At 42.7% G+C, this 25,166-nt stretch overlaps 1 protein-coding gene across 1 annotated transcript; it reads right to left on the reverse strand.

Annotated features, from left to right (window-relative positions):
* Positions 1–663: 663 nt before the first annotated feature.
* On the reverse strand, positions 664–18,608 carry LOC136992651 (sentrin-specific protease 2-like). Its single transcript, XM_067302206.1, has 16 exons — positions 18,134–18,608; positions 16,298–16,431; positions 15,190–15,265; positions 14,557–14,635; positions 13,491–13,635; positions 12,551–12,654; positions 10,636–10,733; positions 9,335–9,392; positions 7,541–7,604; positions 6,692–6,841; positions 5,177–5,308; positions 4,597–4,800; positions 4,407–4,486; positions 2,744–2,828; positions 1,881–1,976; positions 664–1,327 (listed from the first exon to the last, which is right to left on the reverse strand). Exons 1-16 carry the CDS (start codon positions 18,288–18,290, stop codon positions 1,265–1,267), a joined length of 1,725 nt encoding a protein of 574 aa, XP_067158307.1. The 5' UTR covers positions 18,291–18,608; the 3' UTR covers positions 664–1,264.
* Between the last annotated feature and the right edge of the window lie 6,558 nt (positions 18,609–25,166).

Below are 25,166 nucleotides of genomic sequence, written 5' to 3' on the forward strand. Positions count from 1 at the left end.
CTAAAGGCAAAAAGAAGTAAGAAAGGGGAAACACCATGTTTAAACTAATCTAGCTCCGTCTGACTGGAACAGAGCAGGAAGAATTCACACAAGCACTTCATTTGGCAGATGTATGGAGGCAGTCTCTCCAGCATAGAGGCAATAAGCAACTGAACATGATCCTGCAACATCACTTTATCTGGCAGGCCACAGTCCAAAACCCTGTGCATCTGTACCAGCACCTGACAGTACATTTTATTCCACTTCCACAGGGGTACGCTGCTCTCTGAAATACTGTGTGGAGACACCCATATTAGTCTTAAACAGATTCCGGTACCGGGCAGGCCATGTTCACCAAGCTGTGCACAGACTAGTTTATCTTACCGAGAAGCCTACTGAGTTATCCCAAAGAGACATTTGTTCTTCAGACCTACACTTAGATATTACCTGCACTACACTTGCTCATCTCATTGCTGAATGACATCCTGATAGCCCCGTTAGGATTTTGTGACAGATGATTAGAGGCTTTTGTGCTCTGATATTCATCCTGGCTAGCCTTCTTCATTGTAGATTATAAATGAGCTAGAAACCAGTTTGCTATGTCAAACTTTTTTCAATTAAGAAAATCCCTCCACTTCTTTACCAGGTAGAGTTTCATTCCAATAAGGCTCTTTTATATAAGTTAAATATTTATTTTAATAAACAAAAGAAATAAATACTTCTCTTTTCACATTAGATATTTCCTTGGAGACGCACAAAAAAATAAAACAAACCCCAACTATGGGGGCTTCACTATGGATTTGTTACAAATCAAAGATTGTAAATGCTTTCTTCTTATGGTCATCACAAATCCAGTTTTAGGAATCAAGTAGATCGTGGATATTCCAGAAACAGAAGAAAACTCTCCTTGAGGAAACAGTAGCTAAGCACGTTGTCCTTATGGAGATTAGCTTTGGTAATAGAATCATTACCACCAGAGATAAAAGTCCCATTTGTCCGTAATCTGGCCCACGTGTGCTGCAAGGTAGGAGCAGAGGTTCACATAGCATCCGTTCTTAACCATTCCTTGGGCAAGGACACAGCAGTCTTTGTCTTGCACTTATGGTGCACTAGCTGATTTCAAAGAGAGTTGCCGTCTCCAAAATTTGGAAAAAAAAATTAACCACTACTTTATAGCCTAAAGAGGAAAATTTGTGTGCCTTTTGAAATAAGGCATTAGAAAAATAATTAAAACGAGAGTTAGTCACCACACGGTGATCACAGTGTTACTCTAATAGTGCATGTCTCACAGCAGCTGCTGATGGATTATTTCCCACACCATCTTCCTGCGGAAGTAAGGCATGTTATTCTGAAAAGAAAAAAACCCAAAAACATTAAATATGAAGTCACAGTTGAAAGAGGCAGAAATACGTATAAGCATCCAGCTGTTAATTCCTTAATGCGACAAAGTTCATTTTAAGAACAGTCAACACCTGCCACTTCAGATGCAGCACTGGTTTGCCCCACCCCCCTACTAAATGTTTGCAAGACATGACAACCCAACAAAACCAGATTTGCTTCACTAACAGCTTACAAGTCCTTTCATAAAAGCTCACTGCATTTGAAAACAACTACTGTTTTAGCTGGTCAAAGGGTTGAACACATTTCTCCAAAACATACAAAGGCCAGGTATGTTACAAAGCTATTATCTGCAGTACCTTGCCCAAGAGGAATTTCACAGGTTCTGCTAGGAAGCAGATAGTAGAAATAAAGACAGAATACAACTCTACCCTCTTCCAGCCCTCGTATTACATACCAAAAATGAAGCCTCTGAGACTTCACAGTTAACAGCTATGCAACTTCCCCACCAGTTCTTTTACTTGTGTGAGAAATCTAAAATTTGCTTTATGAGCTTCACTCACCTGTGTGAAAGTGATCGGTTTGTCTCTGGAGATGTAATCTGCATATTTGCACATAAAAACCCCACAGTCGCTTCCATTAAGTTGTTGGGGAATTTCCTAACGAACACAAAAAAAGGGAGAATTTTCCTCTGTCTTCAAAGAAAGGCAATTTGGAAGTAGCATACAGTACTCAATACAGATAATACACTAACCAGACACTTGCGAACCTGCTTTTATTATCCATTGATCACTCCTAGCACACACAAGGAATATACTCAATTAGCCACACAACATCACTTCCCTCTGCTTCCTTTGCTTAGATGTTAAAATCCAAGTTTTTGGCAGGCCAACAGCGGATAGCAGCCTTCATTCCTGCAAGGTGTCTTGAGGTTTGCACAGTGCTCAGTGCAACTAAGCCTTTGTTCTTTAAATTGAGTCTTTAGCTACTACCTGTCACTGTTAGATTTGTTGAGAAACATCAATCCTTTGCTATGTTACATGCCAGGATTTGCACTCCACGTAAGAATTAAAGGCCCAAATGCAAAACTGATTTTAGGAGCTTACATTCTCCAACAAAATATGACTTGTGAAACTAGGGCAAAAGCCAGATTCACCTCATGGGGCAGGGGATGTTCTCTGTGGTTTTTTTAAATCTATGACTAACTAAAAAAATAAAATAAAAAGTTTTCAGCCAGCAAGGAGAGGTACTGCTTAAGATTCCATTCCAGCACGGTTTCCTGATCCACTTGCAGTCCGAGGCGGTACATTAAGAACAAGAGAGGGTTATGGGCTTTCTCTAAAGGCTTAGACTTATTAGTATATGTTAGGACCTTCATGATGAGGAGTTACAGTTCACATTTCAAATCCAAATAGTGCTCACATACATGTGACTCCATACTGCGAAGAATCCACTCTGAAAGAGACAGCTCCAGATTTCTTTTTTCCTTGCTTTCTTCTTGCAGGTATCGGCTGTTTGAAACAAAACAAAACCACTCTTCACCTCCATATTTAGGCCAACAAAAAAGAGCTGCAGAAGCATCAAAGGATACTGAACGGCTGGATAGTAAAATGTCAGAGGATATTCACTGCAGCTGAAGCAAGGCATTTGGAGGAAAACCCCAAATCTTAACTTTACATACACGGTGACAGGCTGTGAGCTAACGGCTGTCGGTCAGGAAAGAGATCCAATGATTCCAACAGAGACTTCCATAAAAGCATAAGCTTATTGCTCAGCAGAGATCAAGCAAAGCAAATAAAACATTATCAGAAAGGCAAGAGAAAAACCAAGCCCTTCCAGTATGCCTTTCCATGGCGTGCCTTCATCCCACATACCTTGTGCCCTTCTGGAAGAACAAATACAAAGGCTGTTATGCTAGCACCTCTGGCTGAGGAAGTTCCCAGGCCACAGGTTGCTGGAAGAATACGCTGAGGAAAAAATCATTATGCAGCCCTATTCTTAAACGCTTTCCCAGGCATCTGCTGTTAACTGCCGTCCAAGACGGTACTGGGCTAAAACAACATTTGGGTTGATCCAGTGGGGCTACTCTTATGTGCTTGGTCTATAAAGTTGTTGGACTAAGGGTTTTTACTACTTCTGCATTGGTGGCAGACACATCTAGGGATGCTGGCTTACACACAGTTATAATGGTAAAAAATCTGTACATACAAACCTATACATACAAAAAACTGTGTCCACAATGTTTGAGATTCATGTTATGCCAGCCGATACATCTAGAAATGTTTCCTACAAGACATCTATCTTGAACTGGAATCTCAGAAGTCTGAATGACACACAGTAACAGCACGAGGGTAGTCTGCTGGAGTAAGCCAGAGGGTGGTTTTGTTTAAAACATCAAACCAGAAGCGTGGAGGCACAGAAGAACTGAGGAGAAGGACGTTACAAGCTCACTACAGTAAAAAGGATGAACATAAGAAGCGTGAGGAAAAAAAAAAATTGTCTCAAGGCAAGAAGAGAAAGGAAGAGCTAAGCAATAAAGAGTTGCATAGCTCATCATAAAAAGGAGTGGTTATGCCATAGGATGCTAACATTACTGAGCTATAGTAATTTGAAAGGTCTTAAAGAGTGGGGTGCATGAAAGAACTGAAACACTCTTGCAAGAATGCAATGCCTTCCATAGACATCACATACATCACATTTCCTCTGCCAGTCAGGCTGTATTTTGAAACATTTCCCTGAAATTCTTCCCCCTAGTCAACAGCCCACCTTCACTGACTGCTAACAAAGTTAGTTTATTTGTGCCACAGGCCTATTATACTTCTGGCAGTGAAGCTTTGGCTGCGAATATATTGTGAAGTTGGCAGAATCCAGACATCTGAGAGCCTGGAGAGAAGGGCAAGACTAGATAAGTAACTGATGTTACAATTCATATACAACTTGTAGCAAGTGAATCAGAAAGATTTCTGGTTTGTATCTATGAGAAAAGCAAGAACATCTAGTCACGTGTTAAAGGGAGAAATCTAAGAAAACAAACAAACAAAACATTTCTCATGGTTCAAAACCAAAGCAGTGACCAAGCAGCTACTTACATCAAAGTTTCACAAATCTTGTCACCCTTTTGTCCCACCGAGTCGAAGTATTTGATGCTCTTCCTTCTGACATCTATAACCTGTTATTAGAACATGATTAAGTTAGACACAGCACAAACTTGTGCTAAGTGACATTTCTTGCTTGTTTTTTCTCCTCATCCAGTTCTAAAGAAAAGCCAATTTGACTCACCGCTAGTGCCCAGTGCACTCTTAAGTGAATGGGCACTAAGATGAGGTCCTGTTTGAACAGATCCACACCTCTGGTCCATCTTTTTACTGCTTTGTAGCCCCCAGAAATTAGCTTGGGATAGAAGAAAGTACTAAAAGCATAAAGCGCTGGATATCTTTCTTTCTTATTTCTTTCCACCAGAAGATTCATGTAGAAATTAATGATCTGTATAATAAAGAGCAAACTTTACATGAAAAACAGGACACTGGCTCACCAAATGAAAAAATACAGCAGCGCTTATCTGCTGCCCACCATTAAGTATGCAGCTGAGACATTTGCACTTAGGTTACTTTTGCAGCTTGATATAAGCACCTCTCACCCACTCCAACTAACCTAGACAAAAATTTGATTAAATTCTAAGAGCTATGCAGTAGAAGAAATAAAGGTGCTTCCAGTAATATGGGGTTCTTAAAGGCCTAAAAATCGCAACCCTACAGATACTTCTGGGATGTGCAGAATGAAAAGAAAACTTATAGACACTCAAGGTGTATTTTAAAATATATACTGAACTAGAAAACCTCTGTGTTGCAACAAGTTTTACCTCATCATTTAGCCAGTGAAGGTTCCTTAGTGTGTGGATGTCCTCACGGGTGACCTTTAGTTTGAAGGCACTGCTCATGGTCTCATTGGGCTCACCTTCATTAAATGCAGCAGTGACCTCTCTCTCCATGGCCTGAAACAAATGGCAAATGGCTCAGAAAGGTTCTGAGCATGCTAACCTGTAGACAGCATTCAAATTCAAGCCTGTTAAAGCCTGTCAAGTTAGGTTCAGGTGACAGAATAACCCTGGAGCTTGGAAACAGCAACAGTGTTTCAGATCAGAGGATTAGTGGCTTTGTCAGCTTTTTACTGAGTTATGAATGGCAGTTGTTTCAGAGTCCTAGCTTTGAAGCTCAGGTTGTTTCAATTTGCTTTCGCAACGGAAGCTGATATAAAACATGCAGAGCAGCAAGCACAATAAGCAGCTGAAGAATGAGCAGAAATACAGCAAACACCTCTTCTCTCACATAAAGCTGGAGCCCTTGCAACACTGATGCTTATGCCAACCACAATAGGCATTCTCCACACCAAAGCAGGTAAGACAGGAGCCTGAAAAAACCTGAAGGTGGTGAGCTTCAAAGGGAATGGAAGCGACAGCAAAAAGGGAAACCAAGGTGACTACACCAGAGTCATGCAATTAGAAGTCTGCGTTGTGCATCTGACTGGTTGCAACATGGATGCCTGCATCTAAGTTTGCGTAGGGAATGCAAATAAATCACTGGGCCTGTTAGTATAAAATACTCCAATCTGCAATAGCATCTCCTTGACTGAATCTGAGATAGCAAAATGAGAAAAACACCTTTTTTCCCCCTTGTATTGAAGCATTACTTTGCAGACTTTGGTAAAACTTTGATTTGCTAGTCCCTTGCATGTCAGTTGTCAACGGGCCAAAAAGGAAGAGCTCAGTTAGATCAGCAGGACTGTAACTCCAAAGAATAAAAGCAGCCTAAGTTCATACGAGGAAGGGAACTAGAACTTCCAAGCCCTGTTGGATATAGTTAGTAAGTTAACTCCTATGATCCCTGTTATACACAGTGCAACCATGGCCAGTGCACGTGTGACTGAGATCCTGAGGACATGTGCAAGATGCTCAGGTTCCCCATAAGTAATGCAACGTTGTGGATCAGCAAAGCTTACTCTTCAGGACCTATTTGCATGGCAGGACAGGTTAAGAGGCAAAGACAGTAAAACAGCATGGACTAGTCAAGCAAACAAATGTGTGTTAAATATGGTCCTTGGTAGACTGTTTTTAAACCTGGACCTGTTGCTGGCCTGCTCACAGAAGTCCCACAAACCCTTATGTTAGCATAACTTAAGGAGTTGCGGACCATACTAAGCCTTTAAAACCAGCTTTATTGCTGACCCTGGCATTATGAAGTCACGGCTACAGAAACTTAGTAACAGGTTAAATACAAGCCCTTAAGACTTCAAAAAGCCTTAAGAACCACCGGTAACAGATAGAGTCACTCATGGCTGTTTCAAAGCTCTCTGCTTTGAGCAAACAGAACTATGGTACCTCTGTGAGTGGAGAAAGACCTTCTACTCTTTTTTCTGAGCTTGGGAATTTCTTCTCTTCCACATCAAGGGCAGATGACTTTCTGGACAAAACAGGAGCCAGACGTAATCTAAACGACACTTCTTCTGAGATTTCAGCCCCACGCTGTCTCTGTTAGACAAAAGGACATCAAGCTAGCAAACAAATACAGATTTGCTTGGCTTGGGAATAATGCAGAATGTCTTGCTCATGTATAAAAATGGAAGGATATTTTTTACATGCTTCCAAACAGCAAACTCCAAAGTTAGTTTTACTGATACTACATTGAAACTACATCCAAAATTTAATAGAGTCAAGACAGCCAGAAGGTTGGTTTGATTTGAACTAACATTAAGAAGCTCAGAAAGCCTCCCTATGTAAGTATCAAGTTGAGACTGAGATTAATCTTTCTTATTTCCATGGATAAACTTTTATTTCCGATTTCAATCCTGATCAGAGATGAAAGTCAGAGATGTACCTCCTATCTCTCAAAACAAGAGGAGGCTAAAGATGATGTAGACTAGTACTGCAGGTCAGCTAAGCTTGTGCACTACAGGCTTTGAAGTTTTACCCAAAAGAAAAGAGGAAAAAACAAAAACAGTATAGTGCAGTGCGCTCATAATAGTTCAGAAATAAGTTTCCTGCTGCCATTAATTTTTTGTGAAAGCACTATTCACTGAATAATCCTCCCCCCTTCCCTGGGGAAAAAAACACTGGAATAAGTACATAACTTACCTAGCAACATATGTAAGGATAGAGTGCAGAAATTCATGATCGAAAACACTCAGTCATATTTTATAAACAATGAACTACTAAATAACACAAGCTTACCCCTGCACTGGCCTGTTTCACTGGTCTTCCCTGTTCATGAGAATTTTCTGCCGCTGTGTAGTACCTGAGAGAAGGAAAGAAAGAAAGGAGTTGTTTCCAGTGTTGTCGCATTTAATTCTGCAGAACCCATCTTCTGGTTAAGAAATGCTTTTTGCAGAGCTGAATCTGACTATAACCTCAGTGGCACACATGAACAAGAGAAGACATTATCTCAACTTCCAGCACCATTCTTTTGGAGCAGCAAAAGTAGGATAGAAGAAAGAGCTGGGAGCCTTTCCAACTTTTTTCCCATCAGTATATGCAAGATTCCTTTTGTTTCTCTATCAGTTTCATTATTTGGAAAACAAGGAAGCAACCAACACCACCTCTATAACGTGCTTTGGGATATACTGGTGAGAAATACTGCAAGCCAGGCGTTATACTGCAAGGTATAACATAAGTATTTGCAACTGTACTTGCATCCAAGTATAGTTAGCTTACTGAAACTAAGACCAGCACATTCAGTTAAAAATGGACAGCTAGAAGATGTTTACTTGCCTTTTATAGGCTAGTCAAGAGAGTGACTATCCCCATTTGGAAAGGATTATCATTAAAACAACGCGGACTCTGAAGAGCAAGCAAATACACAGACATTAAAGTTGTCCGTTTACAGGTCCCTTTTCCTCCAAAAACAAGCATTTGCATTGTCCTCGAAGATTCCCCCTTTCCAGGGGGAAGGCCTACAACAGACTCTCATGGTATCCCACACTCATTGTGCTTTAAAGGCATTCAATCCAGCATGGTAAGAGTAGATATCGCAAGCCTTGCCGAATGACTTCAGTTAGTAGCTAAATCTGCAAAAAAGGCAAGAAAATGTTCCTTTTACTTGAACCCATCATATTCTCAGTTATTTTGTTTCCTTCTCTCCCTTGAGTTTAGAGGAACTGCTGACAGTTTGAGCACAGGAACAGTGCTGCACAGCTGAATGTAGCGCTAGCTTTTAAAGCAGGGAGAATAATAGGGCCAGAATCAGCCAGAAAAAGCAGGACTGCCACAGCTAAGTCTCTCTGTTCCCACCTCCACTTTCTCCCCTTTTTGTTTAAGGAACGGTCACTGCAAAAAGATGTGTAGATCAGACTGCCATAGAAAATCTCTCCCAGTGACTGTACTTACTGCAGCCAAAACCAGTTTTCCTGCAACAACACAAAGCCAACTGAACTCATACTGCCTCCTGCTCAGATGACTAATGCAAAGGAGTTCACTCAAAGTCTCTCTCAAACAGACAACCCAACTGCACGCTTCCTTTTCAGTCTCATATTCAAACCCAAAGCATCCTGTAAGTTACAGAAACTGCCTCAGTCCCACTAGGCTTTACAAGGTTCCTCATCCTGATGCTTAGGATACTAGCTTCAAAGTGAAAGAAGGGAAAAGTCGACTTGGTAATGGTTAGGCAGAAAGACACCTGCAAGGGATGAAGATGGCTACATTCCCTGCAAATGCAAGGACAGCTTGGCAATGCCACCACTTCCATCCTCTGCTGACTCTCTTCCCCTAGCAAAGGACTTGGCATAATCAGCAAACTCCACACCAGCACAGGCCCTGTTGGTCAAACAGATGGGCTTAGCATGGGAGCTGCACTTGCGATGCAACTGGCTTGTGAACAATTCCAGACTCACAAGGTAGCTCCTCCTGTTCCACAACCCTGAGACAGGAAATACAATTTTTTTCCTTCTGGACACTACTCGAGGCAGAAACACACACACACACAGAGCCAAAAGAAGCAAGAACCATGATTAAAAGCCATGCTTAATGTACCTGATCATATCATTTTTCTGCAACCACTGTGGGCCACAAGCATCAGCACATTTGATACCTGCACAGAAAGATGGGAAAGCATTAGCAGAGAAACAAAAAGGCTATTTTTAATTGCAAGGAGACATACATGGTTCTCAGTTTATGGGTGATAACACAAAAAACTTCTAATAATGACCGGATGGTTAGAAAGTTTGAACTCTGGCAAACACACCTCTTGAATGTCATGTGCAAGTTTATGAGAACTGAAGCAGGAAATGTACTAAGTTTTAAAGCCTAGACTGCATACTTGAAAAAAATTTAGTGATTTTTACAATAACTGCACACAGCCCCCAGCTCAGAAGCGTAGACTGTCACTTTGCACCACAAAGCAAGCTTTCCCCAAATTTTAGTACCAACTCAGAGATAATTTCCAAACCCATACAATTGTGTAATAAAGTCACAGATATGTACAAAGAACTGATGAACTATTAAGTAACAAATAATAGGAAAAAAACCCTGATTGGGACAGTATTAAATGTATATACATGAACACATGACATTATAACAGTGCTGGGTACAAAAGAAAATAGTTTATCAGCAAACCAGTCTAACCAGCCCACTCTGCAGGAGACAACTAAGGTCACCGTAAGTAGTTATATATCTTCAGTATGCTAGAGAAGATATGTAAAAGAAACTAACTTTATATAAACAATGGTATTGTGCCCATCCAGAAAAGATGTAATTAGCGTGTTTGGTCTGGAAGCTCTGCTACCAGGAGAATGGTCAACTACAGCATTAAAAAGGGATTAAAGAGTAACATATAATCCCATCTCTAAGCTAAATAAAAGGCACCTAAGGGTGCACAATTAATTTATTATACTCTACTACCACAAACAGCCGGATACTAAAAAGTTTACTACTGTGCAAGTGTAGAGTTATGTCTACACCATCATTAACACGGTATTGGCTCTCAGGCGCAATTTTAACAAACCTTCTCACTCCAACAAAAGACTTACAAAGCCACTTCAGCTAGTAAGTGTGTGTGTGTGCGTGTGTGCGTGTGTGCGTGTGTGTGTGTGTGTGTGTGTGTATTTTTTTCTTTCCTTCCAGAAAGAGCTTGTTTCGTTTTAAGAACTGACATAAGCTATACCAGCATAAATGCTCTAACCCACCTAGAGTTCCTTATAAAGGGACACAGCTTGACAATACAGTAGTACCAACAAATCTTTTTAGTATAGACTACCTTCAAGACTTAAGGAAATGCCCTGCTTGATTAAGTCTACCTACGAAATGGAACAGATATGAATCACAGGGATACTCACTGGTTTTTAGTGTCATACACTGGTAGATGTCTTCTCCACGCCTTTGTTCTTCCAGACGACTTGCAGACGTCACTGGTTCCTTCGAGGAGGCTTGAGCACTTTGATGCAGCAAGAAACACAAGAGAAAAATAAGAATTTCTATACATACGGTGTTTGCTATCGGTGCATACCAATACACTAAAAAGGATACAGTTTATTTCTACATGATTGTCTACACTACAGAGTTGGAGACTATAAATTAAGGAAATAGAAGCTTGTAAAATAAAATTAGGTTGTTCAGTCCATTAACAGAAACGTGCATCTCCCACACTGGTTTCATCACAAAATGCAAAAGGCATTCTGTTAACAGGCAGTTTACAGTCAAAAGCCTGGTTACTTTCAAATCACACACACTGAAGATACAGGAGTCAAATTTTCTGACAATGACAGGAACTATCTGCTATGGCTACGTCTACTTTAGAAAGCAGTACGGCTCAAAAGGAATGGATCTGCAAGGGAAACAGTTGACATTGAGAACACAATGTCCACAACATACACATTTCAGGGATGTTTTACTTGAGCCTAGCTCTACGAGGACTTCAGGGACTAAATGCCTACTCACAGTTGGAGTGCATTAGATGCACTCAATAAGAACCCCTTCTGGTTTAGCTTCATCTGAAAGAAACCTATTTCACATGCTCCAAGAATGCTCTGCGATATGAACCAAAGCACAGAAGTCGATGATTGAGATATCAGATGCCAGAAACCGGGTCTTGATCCGCCCTAAAATGCTAATGCAGGTGCACCAAGAATGATTTGAAACACTGTTTTCCACATCATTTTCAATCACCAGAATGTTTAAATGTGCTGTGCTGTTTTGATCTGAAGTCACGCGTTTACATGTTTTCTAGCTGTGAACCACCAAATGGAGATTTGGGCTTTTTCTGAGCTTATGGGAACAATCCAGGTCTTGGAGCATTTAAGAGAAACTACAAGAAGGGACGGCATTTTCTACCATCTTACTATGTAGAAAGGCATGCTGGAATTTAGCACTATCTTGGCATCAGCATTTTACAACAACTAGTCCCCCTTCTGCACAGCTTTGAAATATAGCTATTCCACCAAGAGAGGTGTTTTTATTATTACTATTATTTATTTATTTATTTATTTTTACACACACTGGCATAGTTAATTTAGCGTCCTGACACTGACACAGCTATAAAGATACCAATATACTTATAACTGGTATATAAGAATCAGAAGTACCCACAAGATTCCTTTTTTGGCTGCTTCAAGCCCTGGGATTCTACATGCAGGACAGCGATGGCATTTTGTGTACTGCAAAAAGAGACCTTCCTACTCAAGTGCCTGAGAAGGACTTGCAGGGTAGGGGGGGATGCAGGGACAGAAATCTGGCATTTCCTGGGTTTAAGTTAAGCTTCACATTCTCAAATAAAACAGGACTCCTGACCAAGAAAAAACTCAACAATTCCAAATGAGAGGAAGATAACTTCTAGTATAAAAATCCAGGGCACTGACTGCAGCACCATTAAAAAGAACGTACGCTACTAGGAACGCTTACCTAAACTAGATACTGTCTTAGTGCAGATACAATAAAGGAGTATCGGAACCAGAAATACACTCATACCAACTAACAAATCTTCACCTTTAGAATATACCTTCTTAGAATATTCATGCTTCAGCTTGGGGGCCGGGAGGGAAGGGTTTTTTTTTTTATTGTTTTGTTTTAAAGGCCATAAAATACTTCTAACCTTAAGCAACACTGTGGCATATTACAAAACAGTTTGCCCCAACACCTGCTCCGGGACACTATCCAGAATCCTGAGACTGCAAAAGATGAATTCCCTCCCCCTTCCCATTTATAGCAGCTACAAAGTTGCTACTAAAAAGTTAGCGTTCTTTTTTCTATAATTACTTGCAGAAGTTTGTAGATTGAGGAATTGGGCAGCTTCTAGGATACTTTTCCTTTACTAGTTTCAAGAGTCGTTTGCATTTCTCCTTTTCACCTCTCTGGACATCCTAGCAGAAGGGGGGAAAAAACAAAACAAAACAAAAACACACATTATAACCACTGCATATGAAGCAACACAATACTTGTAATAGAAAATTGGTACAGACTGCACAGGTGTTCCCAGAATCCTGGCAGTCTCCAGTTTTATTTTAGCAGGAATTCCCACACCCTCATTCCTCTTTAGGTGTGGTCTGCACTTCTTGCATAATAATTCTGGTTAGCACGCACTCCTGTCAATACACACAACTACCACGTTGCTGTGAGTCCCCAAGGTGATATCTTAACCATATTCCACAGTTCCTCCAATACTTCTTCAATATAAGCTAGGTTTATCAAATATTTTCCAACAGTTGCTTCAGATACTGGGAGGAAAGGACAGGGCAGGGCTTCTCAGTCCTTCAACTAAGTACCATCAGCAATTGTGCCATTTTTACCTGCACCATCCATTTAAGGTTGCTACGTAAAGACAGCACTTGAGTTAGGTTAAGGACAAAATACTGAAACAAGAATTCTAGTCAACCCTGCAACAAAAATATACTCAGGGACAAGGCAGTACAGTTTAACTGCTAAGTGAAACTGCCTAGGGTTCCTCCCCCAGCACATCACTTCCACAAGAACGGGTTAAAATTCAGTCTTTTGGCAACCCAAGGACTGCTCTATTTCAAGATCTGATGCACACAACGGCAAATAAAACATTATACACTGACTTTCAGAAGCGTCCCTTCAATTTCATTCGCTATATCCATTGCACTGAATGTTACAAAATTCACTTCAGCGAAGATACAGTTCTGTTGCAACTATTAAGTTACTCGATTTCAAAAGACACCTTTCTCATCAAGCTTACCTCTTCAGCCGTACAAAAAGGCCTCCCTGTTTTGCCAGATTCTGATGTTGTGGATTCTAGCATAGTGTGCTCCCTAATGGGTGGCCTCAGCGTTAAGGCGTCTTCTAGAGTTGGTTTGATCCGGTGTTTGCCATTCCTGCTTGCGCTAAAAATACCAATGGCAAAAGAAATAATAACATTCAAGTAAGCATCTCCCAATTCAAGTTGCACCAACGACCATTTTGTAAAGCATGCACATTGATTATGATGGAGACAGACATGAGATGTTTGTGACTTTCAGGTAAGACTTGCTATCATCAAATACTCAGTGGGAAAGCATGAGAAGTTCTGCACAGGAAAAATTCTCCAAGCAAACTGCTACTCTCAGGGTCATTTCCACAGCAGTCCATGCCCTGAGTCATTACAGAAGATCAAAGATCCATGCAGGTGTGTTATTCATGTCATCAGAACTTCAGGTGTTCTAAAAGCCAGCACGCTGAAGCATAGCTGCTGCTTTTCTCGTCATGGTAATCCCAAGCTGGGACACACACAAGACTACCAATCTAATTTTGAGACCGGGAGGCAAACAGTGAATGTGTGAAATCACATCCTGACCCATTCCTTCCCTCTTCCAACTATTTCTAACTCTGAGGTAAGCATACAAGCAATGCTTCAGCGTCACCCAAACAATAAGCAGAAACAAATGCAAAGTCAAGATCAGCCCTCTTATTAAATCACGAACTATTTTATGCTCAACATCATGCACTTAGCAGCAACTTATTTTTTCCTGTCAGACTATTTAGAAGCTTCTGACAAGTTTCCCTGGTCCCAACCTCTTCTTTTCAAGTTCCACACTTTCACCTACCACAGACCATTAATCTGGATTTAAACAAAAAGTTTAAACTTTGTTGGAAATAAAGTAGCTGGAGACCTCCTTGTAGCATTGCAGCTTGAAGGAGTTCCAGAATACCGTGGAAAAAGGTAGGTGGACAGATATAAATGTCATGCAACACACAGAAAGTTCGAGAACAAAAGTGAAAGACAACAAACTTTTCAGAGAAGTCAAAGAAAACCAAAGGATTTTTACCTCAAGCAAGGGATTGTCTTATGAGAAAGGGACAATGCTGCTTTATTCAAGCGAGTATTGCTTCCACAAGGCATTTTGTCTATAAAAGAAGAGCACGAGCCACCAGTAAATACAAAAGGAAACTAAAGTTTTATGAATTTACAACGAAGAGCTTCACCAAAAATGAGTTCTTTTCATTTTCTCTGTTACATCATAATACTATTTGCACTAGGTTACTATGTTTACAGTAATTTCAGGTTTTCACGCTGGCAGCTAAAGAAATTTGTGGACACAAACTACTGTCAGCCTCAACTTGAAATAAAAAAGGATTATCAGAATCTACGATCTGAAATTAATGCAATTTACTTCAGGCAAGCCAGCAGCAGACATATCAGAACTGCAGGACAGCATCCGACACAGCTCTTGCACTTAATACTGAGATGACAAGACAAATGTCTGGCCCAAAAATCAGAAGCAATGCAAAGATGCAGGAAAGAAAACAGACTTCGTGCTAAAGCACTCCTAGATTTTACCTGCTATTGCATCTACCAATGTTAGTACCGCAAAACCAGTACATAAACCTCAGGGTGGTGTCACACGATACACAAGGTAGGGTAAAAAAGGAGCAAGTAAATAACTTGATGTCAGCCTTACCAACTTGTAGCATTTCTAAATCTTGTGCACAACCTGCTGGTCTATTAGACAAATTGTCAGAAGCAGTGGACTGAGTCTTGAGTAAAAACAGAAAAGGTAACTGTGTGAGTATAGCATGAACGCAAATCCAAGCAAACACATAATCCTCCTGAAATTTAAGGTCAGGTGTATTATGATTCAGAGACTATAATTTACTGATTCAGATCACAGCAGAATGCAGATCTCTACAGGTCCTCTGACAAGTACACTTCAATTTTTTAATATAGTATCTCATGTATGCAGTGATTTTGTACACATTACAGAAGGGATTTTCACTTAAAACCGTTTTATATCCAGTTCTATGCAGTATTTTGTTCTAACTGAAAACTTCTGGATCATGAAAGTTTAGTGTGTTAAAACTGCATGTCATTCTTCAGAGAAAAATTGAACAAATCTCAAGTACATTAAAACAATGTGAGCCTATCACTAAGTTATATCACTGTCAGTGCCTAAACATTCTGAAGTATGATAGATTAGTCCTTGAAAAATAAATTTTGTACAAATAAAACAGTTAGAGACTCCCTCAAGAGCCAATCGTTAGAATGTGACAGTTTCTTATTCTTCTTATCCTAGTGGGGCAATAAATAACAATGCACCTTTGAAACCAAACTATAAAATCAAGCAGTTCAAGAACCACTTTCACAGAACCAAAGTCCTACAGGAATCTACTCATGGACTGGTAGATAATGCACCTATCAGAAAGAGGTTTTCCAGAGGAAAGCATGCAGTTTTTCTTTGCAAGGTAATATATCTTGACTCTTTAACTACGAGCTTGAAAAAAAACCACGCAATGCCTGCAAACACACTAAGGCTATAAACTTGAACTACTGTAAAGCATCTGGAAGACAGCAAACGTTTAGCTCCTGAATTACAAGTGCTAGAGTAGAGTATTCAAACTTGAATGATGCAAACCCAGCACACAAGAGCTGCCTGTTATAAATGGAAAAGAAGAACCTAGCGCTGTGCAGCCTTAGAACACGTCCAACTTCAAGATGCACTAGGGAAAGCAGCTCATCTTGCATGCATTCACTCAATATCATAACTACCTATTTTCAAAAACCTTGCTAACCTCTTCTGCAGACTCTGCGCTTGGAGCTGCATTGCTGACCGAAGCCTTCCGGTGTTTATCTGCTGCCTTGGCTGGAAACTTCACCACAGCAGGAACTTTTTCAACTCTCTCTTTAGGCTTACGGACGGCATAATCTAGAAAACCAAGAAAGGCCATACAAGAACGTGATTAAAAAGGGGATTCAGCTTTAATATAAATAGAAATCCACCTCCTTAAAATGCGTTCTAGTGCTCCAGGTAGGATTAAGTTACACACCTTACTGTCAACAGCAGCTGGTGGTGAGTTTTGGACCAGCCAGCTCACCTAGCAGGTCTTCAGAACCGGGGCTCAAAGACTAACCTAGGAGCCTGCAGCCAGATTTTTAAGGACACCCTGCTTTTGGGAACATTCAGTGTTTCTAGAAAAGCAGCACATGGTACAATTTCTATTCTTCACCCCCTCCATACACGCCTGTGCTCCTACAGTTTGCTACGTGTTGCTCTTGACTAATTGAGAAAAGCCGTTCACTAAGGTCTAGAAACCAAAGCTACCCAAGCCTTTTCTTTTCAGCATTCAAAAAGCAGAAACATGCAACCCCTCAGACAGTATTTCCAAACGTTAGCAAGCCAAGATTGTCTAATGAAGGACCGTGTTAGAGATTAAATGATATTACACAACAGCATTTGTTTGAAGTTAAGAGAATGACATCGAAGTAGACGAGGGCATAGGTGGTACCAGGTTCCTAGAAGCAGATTCGGCCTACTTACTAAGACTCGCAAATTGTTCCTACTGAGGGTTGGTCATGCTGCTAAAAGGAGGAGCGAGACATCAGTTTGACATATTCTCAACTGTTTTACGCTCTGAAGTCTGAAAAGTGCATTTACAGTTCAGCAGTCTCTACCATTAAATGAGAGGCAGCATCCTTTGACAAGCAGTAACTGAGAAACTCTCCTCTTGGAACTTGTGCTAGTAAAAGTCCCAAAGCCTAAAGAGCATCGCTTTCTCCCTCTCTTTCAGTAAACACTGTCAAGGGGAATATTCCATCTCAAATCGTGACCAATGTGGCTGGTATCTAGAGGTACTAACATGGCTGCAGGCGGCTGCACAGTTTTCCTCCTGAACACTGTAATCACTTTGCAGAGGGGGTATCACAAAGTCTCACTGAGGAGAGCAGCAATACCACTCCATCACTCTCGGCCGCTGCTGTTTTCTCCTACGCCTAACCCCTGCTGCATCTCCACCCTTTACGCAGCTCTCCTACCTTTTCCAAATTCACATGCCAAACTTTTCAGACTCAGACTGAACTCAGACTAGTGTCTTCTGTTTTCAGTTCAGAAGTTTTTTCTAAAACTCACTAGCTGGCTACAATCAGAAACATCATTTTTCTCTGCCTGCCATCAGTTTAAAAGAACTTTCCTTAATATCCCAGATTCAAAATGGTTTCTCAAAATACAAAAGATAGAGGTATTTTGAACTAACAGAGGTATAGCATCATGAATACAGATAGGGAGCACACAACTTTGCTCTAAAAATGCTCTCTGCTGCTCAAACGTACGCACGCATGCATAGCCAGAAACCACCAAATGCAGTCCACAACGCTCTACTGATCTGGGATATCTCCTAACGGCTGTGGAAGTATTGTACCCTGCCGTACTCAGTCAACACAGATAACACCACATTTAGGGCTAGGCCCCATGACGCACCCTCAGGCCCCTGCTACAGAGATGATCACAAGGAGAAAGGAACGGCTTGGAAAGTCGATTTCAATAACAGTGATTAAGTACAAAAGCCAGAGTTTTCCAAGATGCATGAAACCTAAGAAAAAGACATATTAATTACTTCTATAATGTGTAATACCTGATTTTCGCTTTTTGGCTGGAGTCTGGTCAGGATCTTCCACAGGTGACTGAACGCTGAGGAAAGAACATGCAGAACAGTGTTTTGCAACCACAGACAAGCTTCTAAGAGACTGAGTTCCCTTCACAGGGCCCAAACGTTCAAAATTAGCTTTCATGTCCCAAAGTTGTCCCCTCCAACCACCTCTGGGATCATGTCAGACAGAAACACATGAAGGTCTCTTCAACTGCAGTTACTGCCACTGCTGCAGCATCTCTCATCAATATACCACACATCTCTCTCAGGCAACAGACCACTCACAGGCAGCTACTTCTCCCACTAGAGCATCTTCAGCCTCTTTCTCACGTGTTCCATTAACGTCTCCTTACATCATCATCCAATGTTTTATTTTTGTTACTAGGAACAAAAATACTACTGAGCTTAAGATGTAAAGTTTATCCTTAGAAAAGGGGCATACTAAAGATTACCAAGCCATCTAAGGTCATATGTAAACATATATATCACTACATTAAGTGAGCTGCAAAAAAAGAAAAGTCTAAGGACAACAAAATGTTTCCTTTTAAACTGTTACGCTCCCAAACACAAGCTGGTACCACCACTAATGGACTATCTTCCTTTTGTATCGGGTGCACAAAAAGTTCTTCAAACATAGCTGATATCCTTAACTGCACCTTTCATATAACACAGATGACATTTGCTATTGATAGGCTAATAAAGGTAGGCAGAAAATACTGGGGGGGAGGTGTTAAATGCAAGTCTGATATTTCAGAAGATAAAACCGAAGAGGATAAAATACATCTGTGTCCTCCTGCTCAATTTTTTAGCAAGAGCTAAGTTTCATTCTGAGCTGGTCTTCAATGAAAACTTTCCAGCATTAGTCTTGCAGCAGAGCTAAAGTATAATTCATCCTTCTCAATGCTACATTCTGAGGTAGGTACAGTTTAAATACCTGCCTGTGCTAGCAATAACTGTTCTTGAATAGAACTGCATCTTTCTCCAGTTTTAGCAGAGCACTAAACATCTGCGAGAGCATTGTTTTGTCCTTTTTTACTTTATCAAACACTTGGGTGTTTAGAATTAGTTTGATCACAGGGCAAGATGAATTATTTCTCCGTAATTAAGAAATAAATGAGGAAGTCCTTGATTTTTCTAAAGTAGGCATGGCCTCCTAGGGAACACAGATAGGCAAAAGACAGAAGCTAGGAAAAAAAAAAAAACGAATCTATGCTTAGCTACCTGTGACTCCAATATGAATGCGTGCACACCTCCTGGGAGGAGGTTATGCTCTGTCATTACAATTTAGGTTTTACCAAGGGCCTGGGAGACAGTAATAAGGACACTGATGTCGAGTAATATTTGAAACAAGCTGAAAAAATAGACCAGAAAACACGAGTCATTTGAAACTGCTCTCCATGCAAGGATATGTTCACGTCCTTCTCCTTGTTCTAGAGGAGACAGCACCCATTTGCAGCCATCATTTTACTTTCCCCCTCAGCAGCCACAGGAAAAAAAATAAGGTATTAGAAAAGTGCAATAACGCTACATATATGCATGTAAGCTCAGGCCCTCTTCTTTTCAAACCCCCCTTCCCTGCCCCGCAACAGCACAGAGAACAGTTTGTTAAGGTTTATAGTTTAAAGCTGTAAGTAAATTCAAATTTTCATGGGTTAATGAAAGAAAATTGAATATTGCACTTCAGTGGTGCTCTACAACAGTAGCTAATGTGCTCTCAGTTAGCAACGTTTGAAAACTTATTTTCGGCAGCAGGACAGCTTCTGAAGCCACCTAACACAGTTTCATTTGCATTTCATCCCACCTGCTTAACATCATCGTTTCCAATGATCAGTTAGCGAACAGAGGCTCCTGGTCAAACTATGAAATGAAAGTCTACAAAGGTGAATTCTTCGGTTTTGGATTTTGCTCTTCGTTTACTGCACAGTAGCTGTGAACAGCTATTTATGCAGCAACTGGTTCTTTCAAGCTCAGAACACCTTCACTTTTCACATTCACTCTGAAATAATATATAATATTATTAATATAATATAATATTAATATAATATTATTATTATATAATATTAAGCATAGCCTCAAGAACCTCCTGGAGCAACGGTTCCTCATGGAGAAGGCGACTGTGCTCAGCAAACCGCAGCACGCAGTCAGTACACTCGCTCCTTTCAGGGAGACAGAGCTGGCAGACACAGAGATGCCTCAGCTATCAGCCACTAGCAGCTCGGAATGCTAGGCAAAGGTTCCAGGTCACTTGGCAACACCAACGGTTGACACCTGTGACACCATCGCCTTTCCTTCCACTCTGTATACATATACAAACCATACTATGATCCCCATATTTATATCCCCTGCCATGCCTTTCCCTCATCCAATAAATCCCTGGATACATATACACTGTCCCCTCTACCCCTTTTGCTCCATCAAAACACACACGCTCCAAATCCCCACCCCTTTTCTTGTGTTCATATCCCCACTACAATGACAGAAGGTGAACAAGGGGGTGAATTCGCTAATGGACTCAGTGGAAACATCCAGCATCCAAACCAAGCAGGAGGCAGAAGCTTTGTTTCTGGTCTCAAGGGCCCAACGAAGTGGTGTTGGGCCCAAGCCTTCCCCGTCCCACCATAGGACTGCTTCAAACTGGCATTGGAGAACTGCCCAAAATGGGCTTTCGGGCTCTTCTTTGGAGGAGGGTGGTGGTGGGAGGTGTTTACAGGCATTGCCGGAAACAACTTTGCACACCCACCGAGAGATGTTACCACCATTAAGCTGCCTTGCGTTGCACTGAACTAGCCAATGTTCGATGGTCCCTGAGGTGGGGCAGAGTCAGACCCTCAACAGCCAGTGGCGGGAGCTGAGGAGGGAGGGGGGATGCCTGGTGCTGCAGCACAGCTAGGGTCAAGGATGGAAAGGCACAGAAAATGGGATTTTAGCCCTTCCAAGAACAGCTGCACAAAAATGAGGAATCTTCCTTTTGGTTCAGGTGAATGAACTGCAGAATTTAACTAGTGCAGAAGTCGTTGTGCCACGAGACCAAACCCCAGATGAGAATGAGGAGGTCATCGTTAAAATCATTGGGCATTTTTTTGCCAGTCAGGTAAGGTTTTGAAATGTCTTTCTTCATATTCCTAGCTAGTTGAATCCCTAAAGGAAACCTGTCAGTCTTGCCAGCAGGCACCAAACATAGCTCTGTGCGAGCATCCTTGTTTGTACATGAGCATCTCTGTTTTTGATGGGTCCCTCACTTCCTGGAGGCGTTAGAGGTATTTCAGCAGCTCTCCCCAGGTGTACTGGCACTAAGCGTAAAGGTAGCATTAATCTAACTAAAAATATACACCTACAAATCATCTTAAACACCCCACATTGTGGCACCCAGGGTGTAAATCATCTCTCCACCAAGCCCATGCCTGTTCCTAGGGATTGTATCCGAAATTCCAGTGCTGGCAAGGGAGCCCAGCAGACTGCGCTCCCACGGAGACACCTATACCATAGGCATACGATGTTAGAGGAGACGAATCCCACCTTAGTGCAGAACCCGCACCCTGCTCACCTGCCTTCACATGCGAGTAACTGTTCAGATAGGACAGCATCACCCAAAAGAAAAGAAATTCACTCTTGGAATCTGTGGCTGTGAAAAGGACAGGCTAAATACATGAATTGCAATGAAATGCTTGTAAATGAGGTTGCCTACCCTTCACAGAGGCACGCCGAGCCTGTTCCCACCAGAGTAAGTCAGGAAGAGAGCACCTATTTCAGGATTCACCTTGTTTTTACATCGCAATGCAAACATGCAGCCACACACGCAGGCCGTAAGCGCGGGAGCCTTCGCCGAGTGCAACATGGGCGCGCTCTGTGCGGCAGCAATGTGGAAATGTGCATTGCTTTGGCTTTTACCCCCCCCTTCCCATCTGGCAGTTGTCCTGGAAGAGCACGTGTCCATCTGTGGTCGCCAGTAACTCGGCCCTGCTCCCCAGCCAGGCACGAGCAGGCAACCTGGGCCGCAGTCACCTAGGAGCATGGCTGCTCCTTCTTTAGCATTTCACGCCAGCTACAGCGATGCCAAATCATCGTCCTGTCCCATTTTTAACTAAAAGAGCTCAGCGGCCAAGGAGCCGAGGGATATTCGGTTGTGGCCGGGGCGGGCAGCGGGGCCAGGCGGCCGTGGCGGCCACCGCCGTGCCGGGTGAGCTCGCGATGCCGCTCGCCAGGCTCTTCCTTCTTCTGCCGCCCTGATGCCCAGCTCTCGCTTTGTCTGCAGACCGCGCAGCACAAGATCAGGGAGATCGTACAGCAGGTGAAGCAGCAGGAGCAGAAACACGCTCAGGGAGCCCCGGCCTCGCAGCACAGCAAGTGAGGCTCCCGCTGGGCCAGCCCGCAACACCCGATGAATGTAACCCTGCCCACGCCTGACACAACAGCCGATCAGGGGAGCAAACCAAAGACCGTCCTGAGGCACGAAAGTCTGCCTGTGGCTGGGGCCCTGCAGAGGACGGACGGATGGACGGTGGCTGGGGAAAGGGAGAGATGAGATTATTTCTTCATTTTCCCTGGATTCCCTAAGGACTTGAGGAAGGTTTCAGCTCTTTATTGACTTTAGGGCCCAGTAGTTCAATGCTGTGCTTTAAGTAGCCTTTCCTGTTTGCTTCAGTTCTTGCCTTGTAGTGGGGTATTGTCATTTCTGAGCTTGACCCTGCAGTTTTCTCATCTATCAAAGTAGCATTTTTCTTTTCAAAACAAAACCAACCAAAGAGCCCCACTGTGCTAGTGGCATAAGAGTTTGTGAAACAAGAGAATGCTTTCCAAGTCCTCCTTGTACTTCCCCCTAAACATAGGACGCTCAGGCATTAGGTGAAAGGAGCAGAATGAAACTCCCTTGAAAAGCTCGCCTGGACACAGACAGCTAAACACGCAGACTCCTAAACTAGAGTATAAACCTTGTTAGGAGATAACAGCTTTGGTGCCTGCAGCTTGGTTAAAAGGCACCTGTGTGCCCAGAGTACCAGGTTGCCCAGAGAGGTTGTGGAGTTTCCATCCTTGGAGATAGTCAGAAGCCATCTGGACAGAGTGCTGGGCAACCTGCTCTAGGTGACTGTGCTTGAGCAGGGGCGTTGGACCAGCTGATCTCTAAAGGTCCCTTCTCACCTCAACTGTTCTGTGATTCTGTGTGGCTTTGGCTGTTGAAAGCCTCATTTTGTGAGATACCATGAGGAAATTACATATGTACCTTTAAGTCTCTCCTCTGTATGCAAGGTCATCTCACAGGTTCCAGCTTTTCAGCTGTTGCTTGGTTCCCTACATCCACGTAAGATGCTTTGAGTTACCCAAGAACATCCTATGGAGAGAAATAGTCTCTCAAATCTTTTGGGCTTTCTGGCCCAAAGACCCTGTGTGCAAACAGCTGCATGTTGGATCTGGGCCTCCCTTCTAATTCTAGCTGGTCAATGGGCTCTTGGAGCTGATCAGCTTCCACTTTCCTTTGTGTTGGCTTGAAAGTACACGTAAGGCCTGTGATGCAGAATGAGTAATACTGTATTCCCTGGCTGCCTCCATGGGTTTGGAGATCTGCTTTTCATCCTGGTTTGCACGTTTCTGCTGCTGCCATCTGCCGTGTGACTGGGTCCTTGCTCACAGGAAGTACGTGAAGGGCTCAGACACAGCAAATGTGGGTCAAACAGAAATCTTTAAAGCACTGGTGAGCACAGGTCTCCCCAGAGCTGAGTCACTCAGGACAGGAGTGAAATCATTGCTGAGTGTAGACTGTCTGGGACTCGGAAAGGCGGGGACAGAAGAGGATTCAAACTTGGAGACTGATGTTCTTTTTCTGATCTCCTGTGTATTATTCCCCAGGCTACAGTCTGGGAAAAAAATTTGTTCAGTATGTTTTGACAAAACAATAAGGAGTGACAAGTGACCTGTTCTGCTTTGCTGTTTTGAGACGATACAGCCATGGTACTAAGGACTGCCTTCCCCAGAGGCCACACCTTGGGTGGGAGCATGGTCCCTGGAGACAGATGCAGGGTAGGGAAGAGGCTTGGATCTGTGTGTTGTTACAGACCTTGCTGCTGGACAAGTCAGCTGAACCAGAATTTTCACGGGCTCATTTTAATTCTCTTTGGTACTCAACTTGATGCCCAGATGCAGATCTGCCAGTGGTGAATGAGGGAAAGATGGAGAAATGCTCCCTTCTCAGCAGGTGGCTGGGGGCCCCTGCTGCCTTTGCACTAACAGTTTCACACAAGAGAAGTTCAGGCCCCATTTTTGCCCCTTTCTCTGGTTGGAGTTGGCCCTTTTAACAACACCAGTCCCTGGAGGTGGGCTCCTCTCTGCTGCTATTAAGACCAAGCTTTTGGTTAGCTAGAGAAGCAGCTATGGGATCCCGTAGGGACACTTGGGGCTTACAGCTACATAATCATAATTAGTGATCCCCATTAATAAATGCAGCAGTGCCATGCTATCGTTTTGGCTTTGCTGGCCACGTTGGCTAGTTCAGTGCAACGCGAGGCAGCTTAATGGTGGTGACATCTCTCGGTGGGTGTGCAAAGTTGTTTCTGGCAATGCCTGTAAACACCTCCCACCACCACCCTCCTCCAAAGAAGAGCCCGAAAGCCCATTTTGGGCAGCTCTCCAATGCTAGTTTTGGCATGTTTGAAGCAGTCCTATGGTGGGACGGGGAAGGTTTGGGCCCAGCACCACTTCATCGGGCTCTTGAGACCAGAAACAAAGCTTCTGCCTCCTGCTTGCCGGAGATGGTGGCTTAAGCACCCTTCCCAGCAGACCTTGGTGGAAAGGGGCTGTAAGGTGGCCTGGAGGGGACCCAGAGCCAAGCTGCCAGGCCAGCAGGCTCCTGCCTGGGGCCTGCCCCTGCTCATGTTGCCCATACACGGTGACAGAGCCAGGCCTTTGTGGAGGACATGTCCCACCACTGGGCCTCCCCACCACCTTGCTTCTGCGGCTGGCTCACCCGCTGAGTCGCGGTGGTGGTGGAGTGTTGCCACTGGGTTTGCTCCTCAAGAAAAGGCAAAAA

This window comes from Apteryx mantelli, chromosome 9 (assembly GCF_036417845.1).
Source record: "Apteryx mantelli isolate bAptMan1 chromosome 9, bAptMan1.hap1, whole genome shotgun sequence".
Classification (NCBI taxonomy): Eukaryota; Metazoa; Chordata; class Aves; order Apterygiformes; family Apterygidae; genus Apteryx; species Apteryx mantelli.

Excerpts from the sequence above, each read along its gene's own strand:
- LOC136992651 (XM_067302206.1), bottom strand. The coding sequence starts at position 18,290 with ATGAAAGCTAATTTTGAACGTTTGGGCCCTGTGAAGGGAACTCAGTCT. Across the intron at positions 7,605-9,334 it reads CAGAAAAATGATATGATCAG|GTACTACACAGCGGCAGAAA; the intron begins GTACATTAAGCA and ends TCCTTCTCTCAG. Across the intron at positions 1,977-2,743 it reads TTCGCAGTATGGAGTCACAT|GAAATTCCCCAACAACTTAA; the intron begins GTATGTGAGCAC and ends TGTGTTCGTTAG.